Raw genomic sequence first — 25,951 nt, 5'->3', positions numbered from 1 at the left:
TCTCCAAAGCGAGACGATAATTTGAGATAACCTTGTCCCGTCTTGAATGTAAAATGTTAATTCTCATGTTATTTTGTTTGTTTTAGAAACGAGCTGAGAAAATTCCTCTTCTCATGGGCAACATTAAACAAAACCGAAATATTCTTGCCATATGTCACGTTTCTGTTTGTAATTGTATGACCTGAGCGATAATTAGCTCCTAGCTTTTAATCTTCTATGAGATAATAATTATTATTGTTAGTTTATTATTATTCCTGAAGATTTGATAGTTCAAGTATTGAAACATCCGAGTATTCAAATATCTGAAGATAATAAAAAAATTGTTATCGCCACCACACGTAATTCTAAAGCAATAAAGAAAAGTACTACCCCGATAGAGATACGATCCAAGAAACTTCAGATTACTGGTCGAGCGCCTTGACCACTGAACCACAATTACTGTGCGGTACATGATTCGTCTTTAGTGTGGTTACGTTAGGTTTCTTTGCCTCCGCTTGCAAAGTTGTGTTATTTTTCTTCATTTCAAAACGTCTTTCGTATTTCTTTTATCATGATATAAATCAATATTCTTCGCCGTAGTTTATATTAACTTGAGTTGTTGTTAAACCTTTGGTTAGAAGTTTTTTTCTTGTCCACATCAAACTACAGATATGACAGATTTAATTCTCATACTCTGTATTTGTTTCAAAGTAGTTGCCATTACCTGATCAATGATTTATGTCCGCCACGATACAACCAAGCTGGCAACAAGTACACTAGTATGCAGGTTCTTTTGGATTCTAATGGCCTTTCATACGCCAATGACTTGATGTATCCGCAAATAAAAATATCAGGAGTGAAATTCGGAGAGTGCGCAGTCACCGGATGGGACCTGCCTTCGAATAAAAAGATTAGGGAAGTTTATATTCATGCAATGGCGAACGTCAACATTGGAAGAGCAAATGCGCCGTCATGTTGCACCCAATCCTCGCGCGGACATTCAAACGTACAGCACAACAGCGCCCTACAGCGGATAATATATATCTGGAAGGAACAGCAGACACCCATAGTCCATTCAAGCGGGGTGACAAAAGATTAAGGTCATATTATTTGATCTTGTACACTACCAACTCCCAAGTAGATACAGAATTGCTCTCCTCGGACAAGGACGGGATAAGCTAATGGCATGTGAATTGTTATCACTCCACACAAGGATATTACGACTATTTAAAATACCAATAAAGTAAAAGGAGCTTCATCCATGAAAAAAACCCGCTGTAAAATGTTTAGTACAACATCACATTGCTGGGCAAACCACTGACAGAACTCCATTCTGGATTCATCTTTTGCGCCCGCTGTGTGTGATAGGGGTGTAATTGCTGGCCTCTTAATACACGTCACATACTAACATTCGAAACGCGTACGTAACGGGCAACTCGAAGGGTGCTTGTTGATGCAAAGTCCGTCGATCCTACTGTTCTCCGGACCTTGTCGTTGATGGATATTCTTTTATATGACCCAAAGCCTCTCCTCAACCTCTGATTTGCAAACACTTTCATCTAGCATCCTGTTCACCTCTTGTTGGTTTGAAAGGCTCACTGTCTCCCAAGTTTCTACCTACGGTATTCCAATCCGGATATCGTTTGCTCGAAAACTTTTTTCTGTACAGGTTTCCGAGCATTATAATCTAGTGCACTCTACATTTAACGTGTATCTGCAAAATCACGTGAAGTATAATTATCTATCTTCGATAACCAGAAACACTACGAATACGCTAAATACTGCCACTAAACAAATAAATATACTTTGGGACATACATAGAGAACTTTTTCCCCAGAAATTCTGAAAATCCTGTTCACCCCTCTAAACCTTCCCCTACTAGTCTTCGGGACACGTGGTAGACATTTGTGATCCCTTGTGGCTGAAAACCAATGTTGCCCCAGTTCCTTTCTATTTTTCGTATTGGAATCTTTATTTTTGATGTTGTGTTAACTGAAAATAGAAAGGAAAGCTTTTTCCTTATCTATGCCGAGCTTTAACTACACAAGTGGAACAAAGGTACGGCAACACTGAGAGCAGTGACAGCTTACACGCTCGCGAGGACTAACCGAGGGTTAGAGGCGTGAAAAGGAGCAGTGGTTTGGGAAAAAGTCCTGTCCCGATCTATACAAGTCGATCATGTATTGTTTCGCTTCTAGTGCCACCAAACGTTGAGAAGTGCTTTCTTTTCGTACGAAAAGTTAAGGTGGCCATAGACACACACACTTGCATGACCAACTTACATGAAAGATTTGTTTCATCATGCACTTGGAAGAATGTTTTGCCCACACACGTATCAACTTGCTGTCCAACTTACTAGAAGAATGAATCGGAGGAAAAAGTCACGTGATTTCTTCCGCTGTCGTGATTGGCGGACCTAAGTATAAAAACAACTAACTTGCATAAACTAGCGCATACACGTTAAACATAGACGAAGAAAGGCAAAACCATCATGCATGTTTATAGAAGATTTTAAAACTTTCAACATGCATGAACGAGGCCATACACGATCAACTTGCCTGTGGGTTTAACATTTTTCATGTATGTCGGAAGATTTCTTCATGCATGTGTCTGGGTGTGTGGATCACTTTACGCAGCCAAATGTGGGTTGTAAACAATCGAGCAATCAGATTACGTACGCGAGTGGGACTAGTTAACAGCTAACAGTCGTATTCAATAAGCTAGTGGCAACTTCCTTTTATACATTTGAAGGGTACTTTATTCTAACTGTAGACAGATACCCCATGTCGTAAACGTCGCCAACACCTAGTGGCCCACTTGCCGGTAAATGTCGATCGTCGCTATAGCGACGCGTCGGACTGCCGCTAGTGTGCCACTGGCGGCAGGATTTCGTCGAGTCGAAAGAAATATCTAGAGTCGGAGTATCAAAGTTCACCGCGTAGCAGCGAGGACTTCGTTTTGGTCCGCGCTTCTTCGATTCGTCGCGGAGAACAGCGAAGGGACCAACACGAACTATCGCCAGTCATGTGCATGCGGTTATTGTTATATATTATTTTCCTGACGAATTGTTCCTAAAGGGAGCTACAGGGGCCAAGAATAACCCCTGCGTCTACATCATGAAGTGAAAAATCTTGAGATGAGTGCGTATAATTGTATGAATTTAGATGACAACTGTAGCCGATCATTTGAAAGTGAATATGGGAGAATCATGAAATAAAGTAAATAGACGCGCGTCATTTTGTTATAAAATTAGATGGCGAACAGATTTTATCTAATCTCAAACGGTTATCGTCGAGTATACACGGTTACAAGAGCACTCTGAGTACCTAAATTAGAAATACCTCAACGATTTATGACTCTACAAGCAACGTTTGTCCAATCACCTTCGTGGCAAAGTCGGAAGAGCACGCGTCTAGTAAACCAAAGGTTGGTGGTTCGCGCCTACCATGGGGCACGTATTTTTTTTACTTTTTAAAAGTGTTTTATTAGACTATTCTTAATGTAACAAATTACGCATATAGGCGATTTAACATATTTTGCGGGAGAAATTTTGTTGTTCATTGGCGTGTCGTCGCGTCTCTGACGCTGGTGGTATAATTTTCAAAACGGAAGTGGGGCCACCGCGGATCGTCGTTGTCGGGCCGCCAATTTTTGGCGAGATATCTCTAGTTGCCCATCGGTGGTCCTCCGACGCCTGGCGTACTTTGGGGTAACAAGTATAGCAGAGTGAGAACATAATTTAAAAAGCCCACATTTATTATGTTAAAAATAGTAAAGTATAAGTCGACATTCGTCAGTAAATTTAAAATTAAGCAAATCGAAAGAGGTTAACCAGCGGATTTTGTACAACTTGAGAGTTAACGAAGTTACAGTACATCAGTTTTTAGGTATATATCACATCTATTCATGCAGAAAAACGTAATAAGTTTGTGCAACTTACGTCATGTCTCATTACTGTTTTGGACTTTGGATTACAATATTAATTTCCAATATACACCTATATGTATATTCACACTATAGCCACGTGCTGATATAAGCTGCAAGTATTTTCAGGTTTTATACACAATTGTTACATTAGAAAAGCTATACACTGGCGTCTCTGGCGGGGGGACCAGGGGGATGCGTCCCTCCCAATATTTTGAAGTACGAAATATTTAACATTTTATTCTAATTTAATTTATTTACTAACGACAGAATATCATATAAATAATAATTATTATATTTATTTGGAATATAATATTCAAGCTGTAAAACGATTGTAATCGAGTTCTTGATATACTTTAGGGGGTCCTTGAAGATAAGTAGAAAGGTAACAAATGGAATCGAAGTTAATAAACAGGTTGGGCTAGGTAGTACCATTTAAATCACTTTCTTTGATGTCCCCCCCCCCCAAATTTTACATACCAGAGACGCCAGTGGTACAATCCGCGGCAAAAAACCTGCAACATGAGGTGTAAGTTTATTGTGAAACTACGCCTAACAGCACAGGGAATGAACATAACGTCTAAGTGGAACGAATCACGCCAGGATAAACCTCGGCCTCCTCCCGTGCACACTTATTTTGCAGCAAAAGACTTCGTCATTTCACAATAAACTTATATGCTCATGTTGCAGGTTTTTTGCCGCGGATTGTACAAATGAAGTCGTTACGTATAAAGAATGGTAACTATTTCTTAACTAGTAGTATTTGTAACTAGTACCTACAAAATGTCTCTTATATCCAGTTCTGAGACACTCTTTTGACTTTGTGTGACTCTCAGGTTTCTTCCACACCACATATTATCAATTGGAAATTTCCATTGAGTCTGTTTCTTCGTTGACATTTAATAAATAAACATTAAGCAGACCAAATATAGAAGAACATAGGTGTTTACAACTGGCAACTTCACAAGTAGTAGGAGAGACTGGCCGTACTTGCTACTTCGATTTTAACATAATTGAATCCTGATTAACGATACCCAATAACTATAATAAAGATACAATAGTTAACTATATCCCACAATGCTACAGTTAAGGAAACAAACAACAAAATATACTAATGAACGCTCGGCTGTTACCAGATGCAATAAATGTGTAATAAATCATTTTCATTTCCTTATGCAAAGTAAAGTAGGTTACGTCGTTACTATAAGCACAACTCCTACTGCAACTTCTTACTTGTACAAGATGGCGTAGAGCTTGACATATGCATTTCCGACCTCAAATTTTCTACCTAACAATACTATATACTTTTTTTTTTTTAATTTTGCTAGCCCGCAGGCTAGCTACCCTGTAGAGGGCTACACTCTCTTGGAGGGAAGTGGTGCAAAGGAAACTTATGGATGCGGTAGAACTGGCGTTGGTCTATGGGATGTTCCTTTATTAATAAATACTTGTAGTTGGAAGGTCATTATGGGCTTTGCGTTCATAATCATTATTGAGGAAGGTAATATATAACACATATATGAACATATTATTAATCATAACTATAAATATCATATAGATACAAAAAATATATAATAACATTAAAGATTGCAGGATAGCTTGATTAGAAATTTTATGTGGGCAAGGATGAAGATGAAGGATGGAATGAGGTGCAGATAACGTCACAACAAATAGGAGATGTTAGCAAGGACAAATGCTGGTTATCTTCTGCCTAGGGGCGACGCTAGGCCAATGTAGACGGGGGGAAGCCCTGTTAGAGACGGAGGTTTATCACTGTGCTTGATACAATGGATATATATGCGGAAGATGAGCATGCAATCGATGGTCCTGCAAGAGTTCTAAGTCGGGATGATTGGGCGGCAAGGTATAACAATACAATGTAAACAATAAATTTAGAGGGAGATGGTAATATCGAGGGCGTGCCGATGAAAGTGCAAGGTAGTGCATGGTGGCTAACAGGATTGGTTGTTGTTGCATATAGCGGACAGTGATGAACTTGAGGCGAAGCGATTCAAGGTGATAAAGGAGTGTAGGAAAAGTAGTGAGTGAATATAAGTGTCGAGTAGGGCTGGGAAGAGAAATGCGATGAGCAATGCGGAAGGCAAGGCGTTCAAAGGTGGCAAGTTTGTAGTAGTAGGAGACGGGAGCTGATATCCAAGCAGTGAAACCGTATGTAAGGACGGGGCGGAGAAAAGCTTTGTACGTGTTGAGGATAATTGTGGAGCGGGGACCCCATGTAGTGCAAGTGAGACGTTTGAGAAGATTTAGACGGTTGTAAACTTTCGTTTTAATGTAGTTGAGATGAGGAAGCCAGGTGAGATGATGGTCATAAACAATACCTAGGTAAGTGACTGTTTTAGATGGACGGATCGGTGTACCTTGAACTGACAGAGAAAGAAGCGAAGGATTCCGGTGAGTCTTGGAACGTTTGCGTGGTGGTAGGAATACTATGGCCTGTGTCTTGGAAGCATTGATATTGATGAGCCATTTGCTACACCAGTGCGAGAAACGATTTATTGAGTCCTGTAAAATGATGTTGATATGGCTGATGGTGCGACCAAGGGCAAGGAAGGCTGTATCATCGGCATATTGAAAAGGATACACATCGTCCGGAAGAGAAGGGAAGTCGGAAACAAACAGTAGATACAGCAAAGGGGACAGAGCTGAGCCTTGAGGGACGCCAGAGTTCAGAAAGACGGGATGTGATAGATGATTGTTGATATTAACATATGTGATACGACAGGCCAAAAAGTGAAAAATAAAGCGTATGTAGGACATGGGCAATCTACATTTGATGAGTTTGAAAATGAGTGCAAGATGCCAGACTTTATCAAATGCTTTTTCTAGGTCGAATAGAACAAGGCAGGAGGGGCGGACTGAGTTATAGTGATTGGTAATGAGGGTGGTTAGACGTTGAAGCTGATCGTTAATGGAATATGACTAGGCGAAATCCAGCTTGAAAAGTTGATATGAGATGGCGGGCACGGAGATATGGGTGAAGTCTGTTGACAAGGATACGTTCAAGGATTTTGCTGAAAGTGGAAGTAAGTTGTATAGGTCGATATGAAGAGACGTCGCTGGGAGGTTTATGTGGTTTCGGAAACGAGGGTTTTGGACATTTTCCATTCAGCAGGAAAGAAGCCAGTTCTGAGAATAAAAGGTGTAAATAGAGGCAAGGAGAAGAAGTAGAGATAGAGGACTTTCTTTAATATGGCGATATGTGATGGAATCAAAGCCAGGAGCAGAGTTACGTTTATGTTGAACAACTGTTGTTATGTTAGTAACGGAGATGGGAGATGTGAGTTCATGTGGCGGCAAAAGATGATTATGATTTGGTTGGAAGATAGGATTTGCAGGGTTGACTTTGTCGACTGGATGACCAAAGATGTGGGCATGAGAGGATGGTGTGAAAATGTCTTGCAGATAATCGGCAAAGGCGTTGGCTTTATCTTGATCAGAAGGTGCGTGACTGTTGTTGATGATGATAGGGTATGAGGTTTTGCTGTACTTGCCACAGAGTGCGTTAAGACGTTTCCAATAACGTGAAGGATGTGCACTTTCAGCAAGATTATTGCAAGTTTTGATCCATTGACGGCGTTTGTATGCTTGGATGTAATTTTTCACTGAACGTTGCAGCTGACGGTGAAGACGAAGAGCTTCAGGATTTTGTGTTCTGACGTAATCTCGATAAGCTTGTCGAGAGCGTTTGACTTGAGCAAGGTAATTCGGAGGTAATTTAGGCTTATATTGTACCAAAAGTCAAAAAATTAAAATATTAAAGAAAAATCAAAATAAATTGTATCATATCGTAAATTGTGTTATATAAATTACAAAAGGAATAGCGAATTTGTACCTTAATTAAAGAGTGCAATTAAACTAATGGTTGCAATCTCTTATTGTCATAAAATGACAATATTTTATTGATGAAACAACTGACTTACAATGGTAGTATAGTGGAAATTTTTGTAACAATATAAATTATTTAACAGTGAACATCCAAGAGTACTGAATACAGATTATCAGATTAATTGTATAACAGATCATTATAATTCTACTCAATGCTTAACCAAACGGAAATAAGCTAAATATTTAAACATTCAAATCTGCCTATCACTTTCAGAGACCTCCTAATTTCATGTCACATGCAAAATAGACAGTTAAAGTTCTCTGTAGTCATACTTTACCTCATTGCATATTTCGCTTGGTCTTGACCGGACAATGGTCTTTCTTGCGGCATTTGTAATTTCGTATAGACCATTCCATTGCGATTCTGGATACAGGACCCAGAATGCAGAATGATTTTTTAGTTGCAAACTTGGTCATTTTATATGGACTATTGTCCTTGTTTGCCTTAATTATTTTTTCTTTTAACTTTGCCAAAAGCCAACATAAAAATTTACAAAATCTTAGGAAAGTCCTAATTACATTTCCTGACAAAATATTGTTGTTATCTAATGATGTAAAAATAAGTATTTTTGAATTTTAATTTACCCTGAGGTTTGCTTTCATCTTTTTCGTGATTTTATCCGAATTGTTAATTACTACTGACAAGCAATGTTATTTGACTACAGGTGATTCTTGACTATTTTGCTTCTGCTTCCAACGATTTCTTGATTACAAGTACTGTCCTCCTGAGAAGAATATTCGGACCCAAGAGGAACGAGAATGGGGAATGGCGGAAACTTCATAACGAGGAACTACATAGTTTATACGGTTTACCCAACATTGTTAGGGTCGCCAAGTCTAGGAGGCTTAGGTGGGCAGGCCATGTAGCTAGAATGGAAGAAAGTAGAAACGCTTTCAAAGTCTTGACTGGAAGACCCATAGGAAAACGACCATTAGGAAGACCTAGGCGCAGATGGGAGGATAATATTAAGATGGATCTCGCCGAGATAGGAATACAAAGTAGAAACTGGATGCAGTTAGCTAAGGATAGAAGTCAGTGGAGAGCTTTTGTGAACGCGGCATTGAACCTCCGGGTTCCATAGGCCATAGAGTTAGTTAGTTAGTTAGTTAGTCCTTGTGAGTTTTAAAAATAATGTGATGCATGTATCCAAAAGTTAAAATATTACAGAAAACTTAGTTCCATCTTCACCTACCAAATTGCCATTATAATTTTTATGAAAAAATGATTTTTTTAAATTCTCAGTTCATGGTTTCATTACAATATGGTGTTGAACTAGTAGTAGGGATATACAGCTCGGATGCATGGGTAATTTCTGAAGTGATAGTTGCAACATGGGCGTAGAGCTCCTCCGATGTAGTGGGAGGATGCAGATGTGCTATGGCAGTTGTAAGATAGGTGCGATAATGATCCCAGTCGGCTTTGTCAAAACGTGGCGATTGAATTGGCGGAGGGACTGCATGGGGTCGACCAGTGCCCATACGATAGGAAAGCTTGAGTGGAGCATGATCACTGCCAAGGAGGTCCAGAACTGTAAGGGTGATGTTAGCAGCAAGCGTGTTGGACGTGATGGCTACATCGGGGGTGGTATTTGTTATTGGTGTAGTAGGAGCCGGAGGAATATGAAGAATGCCAGTGGTATGAGTGGTAATATGGTTGGAAAATTGTGTGCGTTCTCTAGGAGTGCGACTATGGTAGTTGATATCAGCGAGAATGATATAATGTTTATAGCTATGAGATATGTGACTGAAAAAAGCAAGAGGAATAGGGTGGCCTGGTCGAACGTATATAGTGGCAAAGGTGATCATGATAGACTTGAAGTATAATGTAGAGATGAGATGTTCGGGGAGATGAGGAATGGGACAAATTTGTTGGCGATAAGGTATATGATTGCGAAAGCCGATGGCTACGCCGCCATTTTTCCGTAATACTGGTACTGTGTTGTCCTGACGTAGAAGTGTATAACGAGGTATGTTACAGTGAATGGTTTTCGTTAGAAACGTTTCGTTTAATAAGAATACTGATACGTGTTCCTCAAGCAGGAGTGCTTCAAATAGAGTTTTGTTCGTTGGTAGAGAGCGAATATTAAGAAAAAGAAAGACTAAATCCATGATAATCATATCTAAACGGCTGTTTCTTGTGGTGATGTATGGAAATAGACATAGTTGTTTGTGTATGTGGCGTAAAAGTTGACATTGAAAACAGATTTTGCGGCCTTAGTGAGTTGTTGAAGAATGTGAGTACGCTGAAAAGGATGGATGTTCTGTAAAGTGAGGGTTAGAAATTGAAGGAGTTGTTGTATGGTAACTGGGTCGGAAGTTTGTTGGGCAGGAAGAGGTGAAGGGTCTGGGATACGAAGTGGAACTACCAAATCTGGGTGTTCTTGGTCAGGTTGCGGTTTATTTTTGCACTTATAGCTGTATGCCGGATGTTGGTCATGACAAGTTGGACATTGAGGTGGTCGTTGGAGATTTTGACAAGTGCGTGTTTGGTGAGATCCTGCGCAATAGCCACAAACTGGTGGATTCTTGCAATGACTAGTACTGTGATCATTGTAGGTCTGGCAATTTTCGCACCTCACAGGAAGTGGAGCAGGCGAGCGTGAGGGCTCGACTTTGTGCCGACGATGATATATGTAGGCACCAGTAGTAAGCAAGGAATCTATGGTATTTTGTGAAGAAGTAAGCACACGAACCATATATGTGGCACCATTATTGTTACGTATACGTATTGCTTTGTGAATGGTATGGCCAGCGAGTTGAAGTTCCTCCTGGATTTCGTCATCAGAGTAGGATGGATCAACCCCACGGATGACGACAGACAGAAATGGCGGGCGTTTAGGGGGTGGTGGTTGTTTCTGGCGTGCGGAAGAAAGAGATGACATCGTGGCATTCTTGCCAAATATTTCAAAGGAAGCTTTATTCCTAACTGTGGTGAGAAACTGCGGATTTGAAGATGTAACCATTTCGAGTTTTGATGACTTCTGTTATCGGTATACTTGGAAGATATTTCCGTAGTTGGAGAGTTATGAACTTCTCATTGCTATACTTAGTGTCGTAGTGTTGCAGTAGAAATGAATGAAGTACAGGTTTATCTGAAAGGTTGTTAAGTGAATGTTGAATTTGATGGTTTCCAGAAGAGCTCATGTCACCGGTTTCCATGTCAGAAGTTTCTGAAGCATTATCTTTGTGCGGTTTCTTGGCTTGATGGCGAGGCGGTTTGATAGTGTCAGCATAAAGTTGCTGCTGTCTTGGAGACCTGGATCTTGTGGAGACATTTGAGGCATTGGATGCTGTGGAACTGCCCGATTGGGTTCTCTGCCTATTGCCCTTATCCTTCCGCTTGACCACCTTCGCGGTCGAAGCGGGCGGAGTGACAAAGACAGGAGGTAAACCAGAGTGGCGTCCATCCACTAAGGACCCAGGATGAGTATCTGAATCTCTCATCGCAAAAAACCGATGTGTGCTGGGAAACCGTGATGCTTAACAATGAAGAATAAATGATGGAGTGGAAGTTGATGATGATAATGAAGGTAGGACAACCCGTTTGGATAGGTGTCCAGGGGGGGCAGGTCCCCTGCCTCGATCTGTAGAACCGGCTGCCCTTGGCTTGATCAGTCTGACAGACGGTTCGCGCAAAAGAGACAGAGAAAAAGCTCAGGAGTAGGAAGAGGAAGGATTTCTCAAAACTCGTCACTGTTCACTCAGTGGCGCTTCAGAGCGAAGCTCTGGGAAAGTATATGTTTTTGTACTATATACTTTTTTTTGTCCAGCTAGCGCACGCTAGCTACTACCCGAAGAGGGTTACGCCCTCTGTAGGGGAAGAGATGCAAGAAAATGTAGTACGATGTGCAGGAATCAGTGGTGGGGATATGGGTAGATCCAAAACTTTATTGCACATACTGTAACGGTCTTTATGGAATTTAACCATAAACATGAGGTAAGGTAGGTACATACTTCAGTGAAGGAAGTAATAACTGGTAATGATATTATGTGAGATGATGAAATGAAGTGCGAAAGACATCACAACACACAGGTTCTGTTAGTGGAACAAATGCAGGTTATCTTCTCGCCTAGGGGCGACGCTAGGCATTAATGAAGACACAGGAGCCCTGTTAGAACAGAAGGTGTTACTGTGCGTATGATGGCCATATGTGAGGTAGATGAGCGGCTGTAGCGTATGGCTCGTAGTAGACGGCGTCAGGGTGGTCTGGAGGCAGAGTGTAACGGTACAAAGTGAATAGTAATGAGAGCGGAGGGTACAGAGCAGCAACGCAGGAGGCACTTCGAGCGTGGTCGGCAAAAGTTTGCTGAAGGAGTGGATGATTGTTGTGCAAGTGCTGGGTGATATATTTAGTACGTAGTGTTTCTAGATGATATAAGATGTGCGGAAATGTAAGTCTATTGTAGAGATCTTGAGTGGGACTAGACAATTTGATACGAAAAGCGATTCCCAAGGCATGACGTTCCAGGATGAGTAATTTCTCGTAGTATGAGGTCGGAGCAGATATCCAAGCTGTAAATCCGTACGTGAGAATAGGGCGGAGAAAAACTTTGTATGTGTTCAGAATTGTATGAGTATGGAGTCCCCAGGTAGTTCCAGCAAGACTTTTCAGAAGATTGAGGCGAGAGTACGCCTTCTTGGAGATATCTTTCAGATGTGCTGTCCAGGTTAGATGGTGATCGAAGGTTACTCCTAGATAGTTGACACTGCGAGTAGGTTTTAAAGGTACATCTTGTACAGTGAGGTTCAAGAGTGTTGGGTTGCGATGTACACGGGAGCGACGCTTCGGAGCAAGAAATACAATAGATTGAGTTTTAGCTGGGTTTATTTTCAGTCTCCAGTGGGAGCACCAATCAACAAAGGCATTGATAGCATCCTGGAGAGCCAAATTGAGCTGATGAAATGTTTTTCCCGTGGCAAAAAGTGCAGTGTCATCGGCATACTGAAAGAGCTTAACAGAATCTGGGATTGCTGGGAAATCAGAAACGAATAGGATATATAGTAAGGGCGACAAAGCCGATCCTTGGGGAACTCCAGAATGAAGAAAAATAGGAAATGAAAAACTAGTGTTGATACAGACGTAAGCCAGTCGACAGCTAAGAAAATTAAAGATGAATCGAAGGTAAGCAATAGGCAGGCGAAGCTGTTTGAGTTTATAGATGAGAGCGGGATGCCAGACCTTGTCGAATGCCTTCTCGAGATCAAACAGGACCAAGCAGGATGGATTGCCTGTGTTAAAATGATTAGATATGGAATTTGAGAGGCGAAGCAATTGGTCATTAATACTAAAAGAAGGTCTGAAACCAGCTTGTTCGAGTGGAATGACGTCATGATGTGCCAAGTATGAATGAAGACGTTTGACAATGATCCGTTCCAATATTTTACTGAAGGTCGATGTTAGTTGAATAGGACGGTATGAGCTAACAGAAGCAACAGGTTTATGTGGTTTGAGAAACATAAGAGTTTTCGAAGTTTTCCAGTCAGCAGGTACAAAGCCAGTGCGAAGAATAAAGGTAAAGATGTGACAAAGCAGATGTAAGACTACGTACGGACTTTCTTTAATATGTCTATATGTAATAGAATCCATGCCAGGGGCTGTGTTACGTCTGTGAGCTACAACTGAAGTGACGTCAGAGATAGAGATTGGTGCGGTAAGTGGATTGTTGTCGGGCAGAGTGTGATTAACATTAGGCTGGAGATGAGGAGAATCCAGATTGAGTTTGTCGACTGGATGCGAACGATGGGGATAGTCAGGTGCAAGAGGTGTAAAGATGTCCTGGAGATACCTTGCAAACGCATTTGCCTTATCTGTATCGGTATGCAGCGGAGTAGTCTTGTCGATAAGAGGATATGTTGTGCGAGTATTGCGACCTGTAAGTTGCCGGAATCGTTTCCAGTATTGAGTGGGGTGTGAAAGTGAACCGAGATTGTTGCAAGCTTTGACCCAGCATCGCAATTTGTAAGCTTTAAGGTAGTTATGCACCGTTCGTTGCAACTGCCGGTAATGATGAAGAGAGTCAAGGTTGCCAGTGGCAGCATAATCTCTATAAAACTGTCGGGACCGTTTGATCAGTGGTAAGTAGTGAGGCGGTAAAGAGGGGCGAAAAGTCGAAACTGTTGACTTAGGAATGTGTTTGTCTGTGGCGTTATGCATAGTATTGACCAGAGCATCCAGAGTTTCAGAAAGTTCTGATTCTGCAGTTGGTGGAGGTAAATGATGAAGATGATCCTGAAGATACGATCTGTAGGCAGTCCAATTTGCTTTATCGTAACGATAGATAGTACGGTGAGGAGAAGGCTGAGAAGTGGTAGTTACACGGGTCTGAATGTCTAGTTTGATTGGAGCATGATCGCTACCAATAAGATCAAGAACGTTAACACAGCTACGATGTGATATGTTGCTCGAAACAATAGCTGTATCTGGAGTAGTCTGACTCGTGGGACGAGTCGGTTTTGGAAGTGGCAGAGTCACTCCAGTAGTATGACTGGTGATGTAATTGAGGAAACGGTCCCGTTGCGTATGTGTCCGGCTATGTAGATTCACATCTGCCATAATTATGTAGGTTCGGAAGGTATTTGAGATATACTGAAAGAAGCTGAACGGAATATCGTGTTCAGGACGGATGTATATGGTTGCTACAATCACATACAATTCCTTGTAGTATAATGATGTGATAAGGTATTCAGGAAGATTGTGCAGAGCCGGAGAATGACTCCGAAATGGAATAGAAGGTGAAAACCCAATCGCTACTCCCCCATTGGCTCGCATAGCAGGTAAAGTGCTATCTTGACATAACAATTGGAAGCGAGGTATGCGGCATGACAATCGGGATGTGAGATGTGTCTCATTAAGGATAAAGGCATGGATTTGTTCTTCGAGTAAAAGTGCTTCGAAGAGCGGCTTATGCTTTGGTAAAGAACGGATATTTAAGAACAAGAAAGAAAGCGCCATAATGCAGTGAATGATAATATGGATGGCTAGAGGATAGCTCTTAAACCTCGGTTTCGAGTGCATTTGAGTGATAATAGACATTATTGCCGGAATATGTTGGGCAGATATTGGCGTGGAAAATTGCTTTAGCCGCGGTTTGAATTTGTTGGGCGATGTGATCTCGAAGGAATGGATGGATATTCTGTAGCGAGAAAGTAAGGAAGGTGAGAAGCTGATGGACAGTTACAGGTTGTTGTAAGACTGGATTGGCGGGTGGTTGGATTTGTTCCGGTATGCGTAATGGTGCCACAATTTCTGGTTTTGTTGGTTCCGGAGCTGGTTTAGATCGGCATTTGTAACTGTATGTCGGGTGAGAATGATCCTGACACGTGGAGCAGGTTGGAGGTGATTGTAAATTTGTACAGCTTCTTGTAGGATGTGGGCCGGAACAGTAACCACATTTGAACGGATTTCTACATTGGGAAGTAGAGTGTTGACCATATACCTGACACCGTTCACAGCGAAGGGGTAAAGGAGCGGAGGTGCGTGACGGTTCAACACGATGGCGTTGTTTATAGATATAGGCGCCACGGGTGAGTAACTCATCGATAGTCTGTTGAGAGTTTGTGAGAACCCGCACCATGTAGGTCAACCCATGATCGTTTTTGATTCGGATACATTTTATGATACTGTGCACTTCCAGTTTAAGTTCTTCAAAGACCTCCTCGTCACTATAGCTCGGATCTACCCCTCGTATAACGACAGACAATGTTGGTGATTTCCTCGGAGGTGGTGGCTGTTTCGGGCGTTGGTCGCTAAGCTTTGTCATGGTTGATTTGGAGCCAAAAATCTCAAAGCTGCACTTGTTCCGTGTCGTACGGAGAAATTCCGGGTCAGGCGTCTTAATAATCATGCCATTCCTAGTCTTGACGATTTGAGTGATGTTCGCCCGAGGCAAGTATTTTGTGATCTGTACTAAAAGTAGCTTTGGATTTGAAAATTTTGGATCAAAGTTCTGAAGCAGGAAAGAATGGATGGTTGGTCGACTAGGAGGAGGCAGGTTTGGAAACTGACGGTCATCCTGAATGTCAATGATCATGGATGCCTCAGAGCTGGCATCGCTTAGCTTGTGTTGACGTTTAGCGGGTGGTAGTTTTGTGGATGCAACTGGAGAACGTGGACGAGCTGATGAACCCTGACTGCTAGAAATCCTTTCCAGAGAATGGCAACGTCGTCTAAGCGGTTTCCCGGATGAGCAAGAAGGTTCCGGTGCTATAGGGGGTAAGCCAGAATGTTGTCCAATGACCGGTTGAGACGCCATAAGTCACGGTGTAGATAATGAGTGAAACAGTGTGACGAAATGAAAAGATGAAATGAATGAATGATGAAGCTTCCAAAAATATGTACACTAATGTGTACGGTAACGCAGTCTCCACTCGAGTGAAACCCTTAATCTCTCCCACTCTCTCGCCCGTTGCTGAGACTTGCCGTACTTGCGTCCACAAATACGTAATAATCACAGCCTGGACTTGACACTGAGAAAACAATGCCTCCAATGGGAAAGCTGGAAACCAGCGAAGTGATCCGTACTATATACTTACAATACTATATAATAAATCTACATCTGCATAAATTTGAACCAAGAGATAAGAGACATCCTGTATACATTGTACCAGAGAAGTCCCTAACCACTTCTGGAAAAGAGCACTTGAATTGAAATGAAGTGTTTATAATATCAAAGAAGACCCTGTAAGTCAATCGAAATCATAGCAGTTCCACATGAAAACCCTACATATCCAAGCAGAGCTGCCATCTCTCCGCCAGTGTTGAATTCAGACATTTTCACCCGGGGGAAATGTGAACTCCTCGGGGGGAGGGTTGTTTTTCTGTATTTTTGCAAGAAAGCAGCATATTTAACAATTCCATTCACATGCACATCTTACCTAATATTAAGAATAATCGCTGATAAATATTCAATGTGAGATTATAATGAAAAAACCAATCGTTTAATTTTATCTAAAACATTAAATAAAGAGTGGCAAAAATATTTTAGACTAAACTTTAATTGCTATTTACAGTAGGTGTTTTTCCTATATTCAGTAGTTACTGTTTGTTACTGATGTAGAAGTTTATAAAAAGATTTAAATTAACTCAAATATTTCTTGTCCTAAAACAAACATACATAGAAGTATCTTAACAAAAAGTAATCATTCATTCTCACACCTCTGATTCTAAATCAAGTATATTAGCCTTAATTTCTTCACTGCATACACATCAATAGTTTAGTTTACGAAACCTTCAGTAGATTAGTGCCGTGTCGTGGAAAATCAGCACTTGGGGCGAGAGTATACGACGGCACCCCCGTACATATGAGTGAGGTCGACAGACTACAACGATAACGTTGTATGTAACATTAGCAATCTGTGCCTATTTACAGAAAGTGATCAGAGGCGAATTATTTGAGCAATATTATGTATAAAGAAAAGAAAGACATATAGGGATTTCGAGATATTATTTGTGTAATCGGTAACTAAAATAAGAGTGGTTGTTACTATAGCAACGATCTAAATAAATATACATGTACGTAGACATCTTGACGAGAAAATAAGTGTGTGTATGAAGGTCTAGATATTTTATTGTATATGCAGGAAAGTTAATTATGTACACTTCTCATGGTCAAATATTAAAAACCAGTTAAGAAAGTGTTAAACGCGTTGAATTATTTTGAAGATTAACTTAAGTACGAACCAGGCCCTTACAAGACCAGCTGCGAAAGTTGAGAAAATTTTAAAAAGTAAACCATGCTTTTCCTTGATTTTGAGCACTTTTTTTTCCTGTCACTTTATATATGTGCACATGCCCACATGTGCACATGTGTTTCATTCCTCTCTTTTTACTTTCCTTCTTTTTTCTTTTTCCCTCCCGAATTTTGCGCCCCTTACTTCGGCGCCCGGGGTTGTTGCCCCGCTTGTCCCTTCCCAAGGCACGGCACTGAGCAGGATCTTTGTCACCTTCAATAGCAATCTTTCACTTATATACTACTATTATATTGATAAATTCTATATAAATCTCTAACCCAGGAGGGATAGCTGTCCCTCCCTGATCCCTCTAAATATCGCCCTCTGAATCTCACCCTTTAACTGACTTATTTTTAGTTAAAGAAAGGTGTGTTTACTTTGACAATCGTAAAACACATTTACGTCTGTTACTTCCGATGCGAGAAATGGGATTTAGGCGCTCTATTTCAAATAATGCAAGAACTGTACATTATCAAGAACTGAAGTCTGCTGACATCAGAGATCATATGGAATGATCGAAAGATCTTCCCTATCTTTCCTTTCCTATCTCAATCTGTGCTAGTGCTACCTACTAATATACAATATAGGGCGAGAGTATAGTACCTACTAAAATACAAACCTTTCTTCAAGAGTTGACAATTTCATGTTCCGCTAAACTCGGTCATAGCGTTAAGAAATACAGGTTTTATTGACTATTTGGTATTCTATCTTAGATGTTACATGTTTAATATTTATATTTTCTATAGAAAATTCTGCGTCATTTATATGTATATTGAGAGATCGGATTTCGTCTGCACGTGCACGGAAAGAAAAGCAAATAATTGGGTGAAGTAATTTCTACATTTTGTGACTGAAATTTTGGGAGTTTCTCCGGGGGGGAATGAATTTTCTTCGGGGGGAGATTCCCCCCGGAATACCCCCTGAATTCATCCCTGCTCTCCGCGGTTCGCCTGAACACACGCAGCAACATTGCTGGGGTAATTGTACCCACCGATGTTGAAATGCATTCACGCAGATAAGCACAATCCCTAATCTTCACCTTCTACACCTGAAGATTAGGGATTAACATTAGTAGTTTTCAACGAAAAAGTGACCAATAAATGAGAAGTATACCAATCGATAGTCCTCACTTAGCTGAACTTAACCCTTAAACTACGGGGGTTAATGTTTTAACCCTTAAACTGCGCAGGTATTTTTTAACCTTTAAACTACATTTAAAGCGTTTTCGTAAGGGTTTACAAAGAAGTCCATGTTTTTACTTCTATTTATTGAAGACATATGCAATAAAAAGTGTTACAAAAGTTATTGTAGTACCATTTCGTAATCGAAATATCCGTGGTTAAGACATGGAACAGCGTATTTCGAAAACGAAATATGCCGTAGTTTAAAGGTTTTTATGATATGGATTAGTGTAAATCGTAATGCGTGCCGTACTTTCCGTAAAACTGATGAAGATCCATTAATCAAGGTCTCATTACAACACTAGCAAGATTGCTGTATACAGTATTGCTGTTTACACCCCAACATATGTTGTTAATTTTTATACTTTAATTTTTGTTCAACTATAATATTGTTCAGACATGAAATATATCAACCGATAGATACCGCCGAGATGAACATTAAAAAAAAAAAACATGTTTCAGAGTGAATTTTCAAGTTAGGTTTCGCGAAAATCGTAAAGGTAAAAACGAATTCTTATAACATTAAAAGGTATGTTGTTCATTGCTAGCCTAATTCAGTTGATATATGTTATTCTACTTGAAAAGGTTATTCATTAATATTTTTTTAAAAAATACACTATAAGTAACATATTATATTATTCTACTTAAAAAAGTTTATCTATTAATGTTTAGAAAATATACACTATAAGCAGGGATTTATTTGTAGCCAGGGAAGCCTGGGAATTCCCCCCTTCTAACTTTTAACTTCCCTGTCTCTAGGTTTAATTCAGTCTTCCCAGCCTGGAAAGATATTTTTCCCCCTTTCATAGGCTATACAATCTATTTTAAAGTACTATAATTCAAGTTCATGTTTTAGTAGCAATTCTTCATAAATATTTCCCCCCTTCTACAAAATTCACAAATAAATCACTGACTATAAGTACCAAATTATATTAGTATACTTGAAAAGTTTATCCATTGATGTTCAGAAAATATACATCATAAGTAGCAAGTTATGTTATTCTACTTAAAAAGTATATCCATTAATTTTTAGAAAATATACACTTTAAGTAACAGGCTATATTATTCTATTTAAAAAGTTTATCCATTAATGCTCAGAAAATATACGCTATAAGTAGCAGATTATAGTAGTCTACTTGAAAAGTTTATCCATTGATGTTCAGAAAATTTACATCATAAGTAGCAAGTTATGTTATTCTACTTAAAAAGTTGTCTATTAATATTACAAAAATACTCTATAAGTAGCAGATTATATTATTGTATTTGAAAAGGTTATCCATTAATGTTAAAAAAATATATACTATAAGTACAGATTATAGTATTCTACTTGAAAAGTTTATCCACTAGTGTTAAAAAATACATACTATAAGCAACAGATTATATTAATGTTTGATATGTCCTAAGAGTGATATACATATTCCTAACTGTAACACATATACTCCTAACAGTAAGGTGCATACTTCTTGTAAAGGTGTGGCCTTTCTACCACCGAAAAATAGCTTCCTGTACTAGTGAACTGCGAACGGAATCGCTCTACTTTATCCGTAAACTTACTTTTATTAAATATTATTTTTTTCTTCCAGAAGAAGCAAAGAATAGAAAATACCAATCAAGAAAATTGCACACAGTATAACAGTTTTGTGGAAAATCTAAAAACATATTTGTATTGTTGTGCTGAAATTAACGATGAAACATATTGTTTCTTTGAAACTGACGAAGGAGGTGTATGTGCAGAGATAATGGCATTAGTGCACGCAGCTGAAAAAGAAGAAGAATTGGATAATGAAAAGAAAAATTACCAGGCGTTAGGGTAAGGTTGTTTCCTTTTATTTCCATACAAATATACTATTATTTCACTTTATAATGCTGTTAACTGCAATGTCTATAATTGAGACTGAGGTTGCCATTTATTGGCTATTGCTACAAGTCATGTATTCCTCAACTCCTAACTAATATTGTCAGAAAATTTCAAACCATGGAAACTTTTCTAAAAAGTTCCTCAAAATTACGTTGGAATTTATCGGCGGGATAGATGAAAGGGCTACCAGTTTTTCAGCTCAGATTTGATCACAATGTGCTTTTGTGATACCAAACAATGTTTTCAAAAATTTTCAGGCCGTAAAGACCCCATAAATTGCACAAAACTGATAGAATATTTTTTCTGTGACATTACTTCTTAGATTCGTGGTTTCCGAAAATTGTTTTCACTTTTAACAGGGGAGAAGCAATGCTAAACTAGAAGCTCGCAGCTCATTGTAAAATTTATTATCTCATTTTACAATGCTCACAAAGTATGTGTATACTATACAATGCTCAAAGTAATTTTTGTTATACACAAGTTGTTTATTATATACACAAGCACACAAAATATGGTGCACAAAGACTTACCGTTCGGTTTTGTTATACATACAAATCATAACATTTAAGTAAGATATCTTGACAATATTTTACAATGTCTTTACCTTGGTTAATTGTCTGACTACTTCTCTGTAATAATATAGAATAAATACCGAAAATGTTCAAAAAATCTAAAGAATTTTGTCTAATGTTCCAGCTTCAATTGATTTCGATTAGTAAGCCAGTTAAATTGGAAGCCAACGACCTTGCATGTGAATATTTGTGCCTCAGCCAGAACGATCAAGAAGAGGATTGTGTAGAGCAGTCATTTAAATGTTGCCTATCAACTGGCGGTCATTCGATTTTATTCATGTACGAATGCGTTTGATTTCCGATTTCATATCTCATATTTTCCTAATTGTGTCTTCTTGTCGAGGAATTGCAAAGTGTACAACATTTCTTTTAACTAGGGATGGGCAAAATCGGTTTTTATAAAAACCGGAAACCCGAAAACCCGACATTTCGGTTTTCTCCAAAACCGGTTCGGTTTTTCACCGAAACCGGTTTCGGTTTTCTCCCAAATCAGTTCGGTTTTTCATCGAAACCGGTTTCGGTTTTCACTATTTCTGTGGAAATGGATTCGGTTTCCGGAGAACAACGAAACACTATTCTGGTCAGAAATAGAACAAATTTTGGAAGAAACGGAACCTGCTTTGAAGAAAACCGAAACCGGATCCGGTAAAAACCGAACCGGTTTTGGAGAAGACCGATAACCGGTTTCGGATAAAACCGAACCGGTTTCGGCGAAAAACCAACCGGTTTGGAGAAAACCGAAACATGTTTTTTTGAAAATTTTCAAAAACTGGTTTTGGTTTTCTATAAACCAAAAACCGAACAACCTGTTTTTGTGCCCACCACTAGTTTCAACTATGGTGCCATAGGGCTCAGATGTAAGTGAACCACGTAAGCCTCGATATATTAAACGAAGATTGTTTGTTTCATTATTGTTACTAAACAATAAGATGCTGATTAAGTTGAAAAAGCAATTACCATCCTTGCTACTTGCAATTGTTTGAAATAGTCTTTTGTTGTTTGCATCTTTGATTACATTAAATTCTTCATTTTGGTCAGTAGTGAAGGTGTAAATGTGTGGTGGTGCTCTCGCATTAAAACTCGTTCCTTATTTTCGACTGTTGCGAAAACGGAATGTAGGAAACAGTTGTGGCATTAGGTTATCCATAAAACCTGAGGAAATGACAATATCTCCATTGCATTCTTAGTCGTCTAACATCTTTAAAAAGTAACGTCCAGTGACTTTTGTATAGTTGTGGCTGAGGAGGAGAATCTGTAATAGTTTATTGCGCATCAAATCAAAACATTCTTCTAAATGTTCTATACCTTCTTCCCTTCATTGTTGTCTTCTTGTCGGGTAATTGCAAAGAGTACCGCATTTGTTTCAACTATGATGCCATAGGGCTAAGATGTAAGTGAACCACGTAAGTTCCGATAGATAGAGCGGATATTCTATAGTATATGCTGGAACATTTCCGGTACTTCTGGTCCATCGCTCTTCTTGATTCAATTAATCACATTCCGAAAGTAAGCCAATGCATATTGGTCTATGTAGAAAGGTGCAACCACAATATGCTCCTCATATTCATTTACATGTTATCTGATTTATTTCAACCTCTTTCTTAGTTCTTTCTACATTGTTCCGCGTGGTTTGCTGTTACAATCAGAGTCGATGATTTTCCCTCATTTAAATTGATTGTGAGTTTGACTCGGGAGAAACATACCGAATGATTCATAATTTTGTGTTCTACATCACAGTTCATCTGATTATTTCTTCGAATATCGCGGTATCCCATGTCCTTATTATTTCTGTAAAGCACTTGGCTGTTGTTCATTTGACCCTTCTAATAGCCCAGTACTTTTGTCCGTTTAAGATTCATCCTTTGTGGTTCTTTCATATGAAGATACGTGCTTTATCTATTTCTACTTTGCCTTCAAGATTTGCTTTTTTATTCGATATGAAGCAAAGTTTTCGGAGAAGTGTTGTCCAGTCTCTGATTGACTTCTCGCCGATTTCGGTTTCGTGAGACATCTTTTGGCGGTCATATTGTTTCTGAACCCACAAAAGAATCATGACCAAAATTTGTTTAAACTCTAGTCTTGTGTGTTTAAAAAATGTATTGTTATATAAAAACGCCCTATATTTCTGTCCCTTACAAGGACTTTTAAAATAGGTATATGCCTTGCAATTGGTTGTTTTAAACCGATTTAGTAACATCTCATATCTTTTATTTCGTATCACATCAAATTTTGGCAGTTAATCGTTGCATTTCGTATCCTAACTTCTGCTATTGCGTCACCAAGTGCCTTATGCATAACATTTTTGTGATTCATCGTAAAGTGGTGTGCTTGGTCTTTCCGTCTTTGCTTTACCAAATATACCGAAATTCTCTTCATAGTACGTTTCATTTATAGATCCCAAATACTGTAAAACTAATAAAAGAAATACATTAAAAGTAGTTAGTAATTGCATGTAAGTTCACGGAATTCACGAAATTCACAGTTTGTATTTGAATATGATGATATTATACATTGCAAACAAATGAAATACAAAATTCAAAGTGAATATTTGAATATTTTATACGCTGCAGTTAAATAGAAACCTATCATAAGATATTGAGTGTTAAGTTTCAATTAAATTTTGTTTATGAGTAGCTTTACATAGTCGTATAAACCAGGCCCGTGCTGGAATGCTAATGAGGGCGGTGGACAAGTTTACTAAAAGGGCGCCCATACAAACATGAATACGTATTATATATATAAATTGCTTATTTGGGATCGTAACAAGTCTTATGCGAGAGTAGTAAGAAATTGGGGATGCACTGATGAACTAACATTTGATCGAATTAAATGAACAGATTCAAGTTTATACTTTTTACATACGAATTTATTCCCTTCCTATTGACAAATTAGTCTATTGGCCTAAGATGAAAGTCATATCATACTCAGAGAGACTTTGTGTACATACCTCTTCTCCTGTCCATACCGGGCCTACTACTTCTCCTTTTGTAGGACGTCTTTCACTTAGGATCACCAAGACGATGGATAGAGATTATAACGAGAATCATCTTTAGCTTTACTGTAGTCTGGATTTTATTCAGAAGTCACTTCCTAGGTTCAATTCAGTAGTTTTCTATCATTGAACCCGGCAGTACACTAAAGAATGCGGAATCCAGACAGGGTGGTATGATCAGGACAGAGCAATGTACTCATAGAAAATACTGTAAAACTTCAATGGATCGTCCTCTCCAAGTATTATACAAACATTCTCCCGGTGGCCATCGAATACCAACAGTATTCGAATTTCATATATAACAAGAATAGAAAAAATATATAATGAATCCAGAATAAGAAATATCACTACAAAGTTCAATGTTTATGAGAAAATAAATGAATTGCGTCCATGGTCTGAATTGACAGTTCGCAGACATACTATTGCTATATAGTCTATGCAGATGTAGGAAAACTGAATTGAAATGTTAATGTACACTGTCTTGCTGAAGCATAGCATCACTGAATTAATTTTTGAAAAGAAAATATTATAATAAGCACAAAGTAGTAATAATAATTATCACCATCACCAAATATCACATAACACTGTCACACTAATGTTTCAATCACAGAAAGCAGGGATAACGTTACCTCTTTCCACTGTTAACAACACAAGGAAGAGTTTAATTCTAAAACCTTCATGAGGCTGCTGGTATTCTGAAATTTCATAAATAAGTTTTTGTACCACAATTGATAGAAACCAGTCTGTGCTTTTAGTAAGGTCTTATTCACGAGCACACCGGTCTATATTAGCGCAGTCTATGGTGAGTAAACACAAGACGTTATGCAGTGATAATAATTCTTAAATATGATAATCACATATAAATCCAACAAAGATGTACATAGTTTCATAACTATCTCTTGAGCCAAAAGGGCATCGGGGTATGCACCACAAATAGCTCTCAAAGTACACATAACTCTCACTGTTATAGTAGGGGAGCTTACGGGAAGTATCATGCACTTTGTGTTAAAAAGGTGCCACTCAGATATGTTCTTTCCCTGATCCAACTAAGCAGGAATCGAAGTGGCCCCACTCCGACAGGTGGCCAGAATCCAATATGGCGGCTATCAAAGATGGCCGCCTCTGCGAATTCATAGCGTTGGTATTAGAGGCCTATATCTCCTGAACTAATAGTCCAATCTTCACGATTCAAAAACTAAACGACGTAGAAGATAACAGGGACTAACAAATTAGCAAAAGGTTTTACCTAACACTGAAATTAACACCTACAGAAATTATTTAGTTTGGAACTTTGCATTTCTTATGATGGAGTTTACTCATATTTTTAAAAATAACAAGTAAACGGATGGGATTATCGAAAAGGATGTCGTATAACTTTTTAAAGAGTGTTAAATTATCTTTCGTTTGGTGTATAGTTCATTCAGATTGGTTAATAAACAACGAAGTTATGACAATTTAAAAATTCGCGTTGAGTCGATTGATTTCCCCAAATTTCGAACGAGAGTTCATTTACCGTAATAAAACATCACTGATGGATGCTGCATTGTACGAAACAAATCATTCTTTTGTGATGTAATCTTCATAAGTTCCACTTTCACCAGAAGCACAAAGTAGCCCGACCAACAGGCCCGTATCCAGGGGGGTGTAGGGGGGCCGGCTCCCCCTAAATTATTGCTGACCCCGTAAAATTTTCACGGTAGGCTTGCAAATGAACTATAATATGGTGACGAACTATGATATGGTTGGATCGGGCCCCCCCTAACTTCAGCCTGCCCTCCCTACATTTTTGGGCTGGCTACGGGCCTGCTG

The 25,951-nt window shown here is 39.1% G+C and overlaps 1 protein-coding gene across 1 annotated transcript in view; it reads left to right on the top strand.

Annotated features, from left to right (window-relative positions):
• The window catches only part of LOC145694754 (uncharacterized), a 103,052-nt gene that overhangs the window by 26,587 nt on the left and 50,514 nt on the right, over positions 1 to 25,951 (top strand). The window contains exon 4 of the mRNA XM_081771368.1: positions 20,304 to 20,530. Within this exon, the coding sequence (XP_081627494.1) occupies positions 20,304 to 20,530 (227 nt within the window). The remainder of the gene's footprint in view (positions 1 to 20,303; positions 20,531 to 25,951) is intronic.

Source organism: Thermobia domestica, chromosome 1, assembly GCF_964235325.1.
Source record: "Thermobia domestica chromosome 1, izTheDome1.hap1.1, whole genome shotgun sequence".
In the NCBI taxonomy this organism is placed as follows: Eukaryota; Metazoa; Arthropoda; class Insecta; order Zygentoma; family Lepismatidae; genus Thermobia; species Thermobia domestica.
Note: the sequence above shows the minus strand (reverse complement) of the source record. Positions and strands in the feature narration are given on the sequence as shown.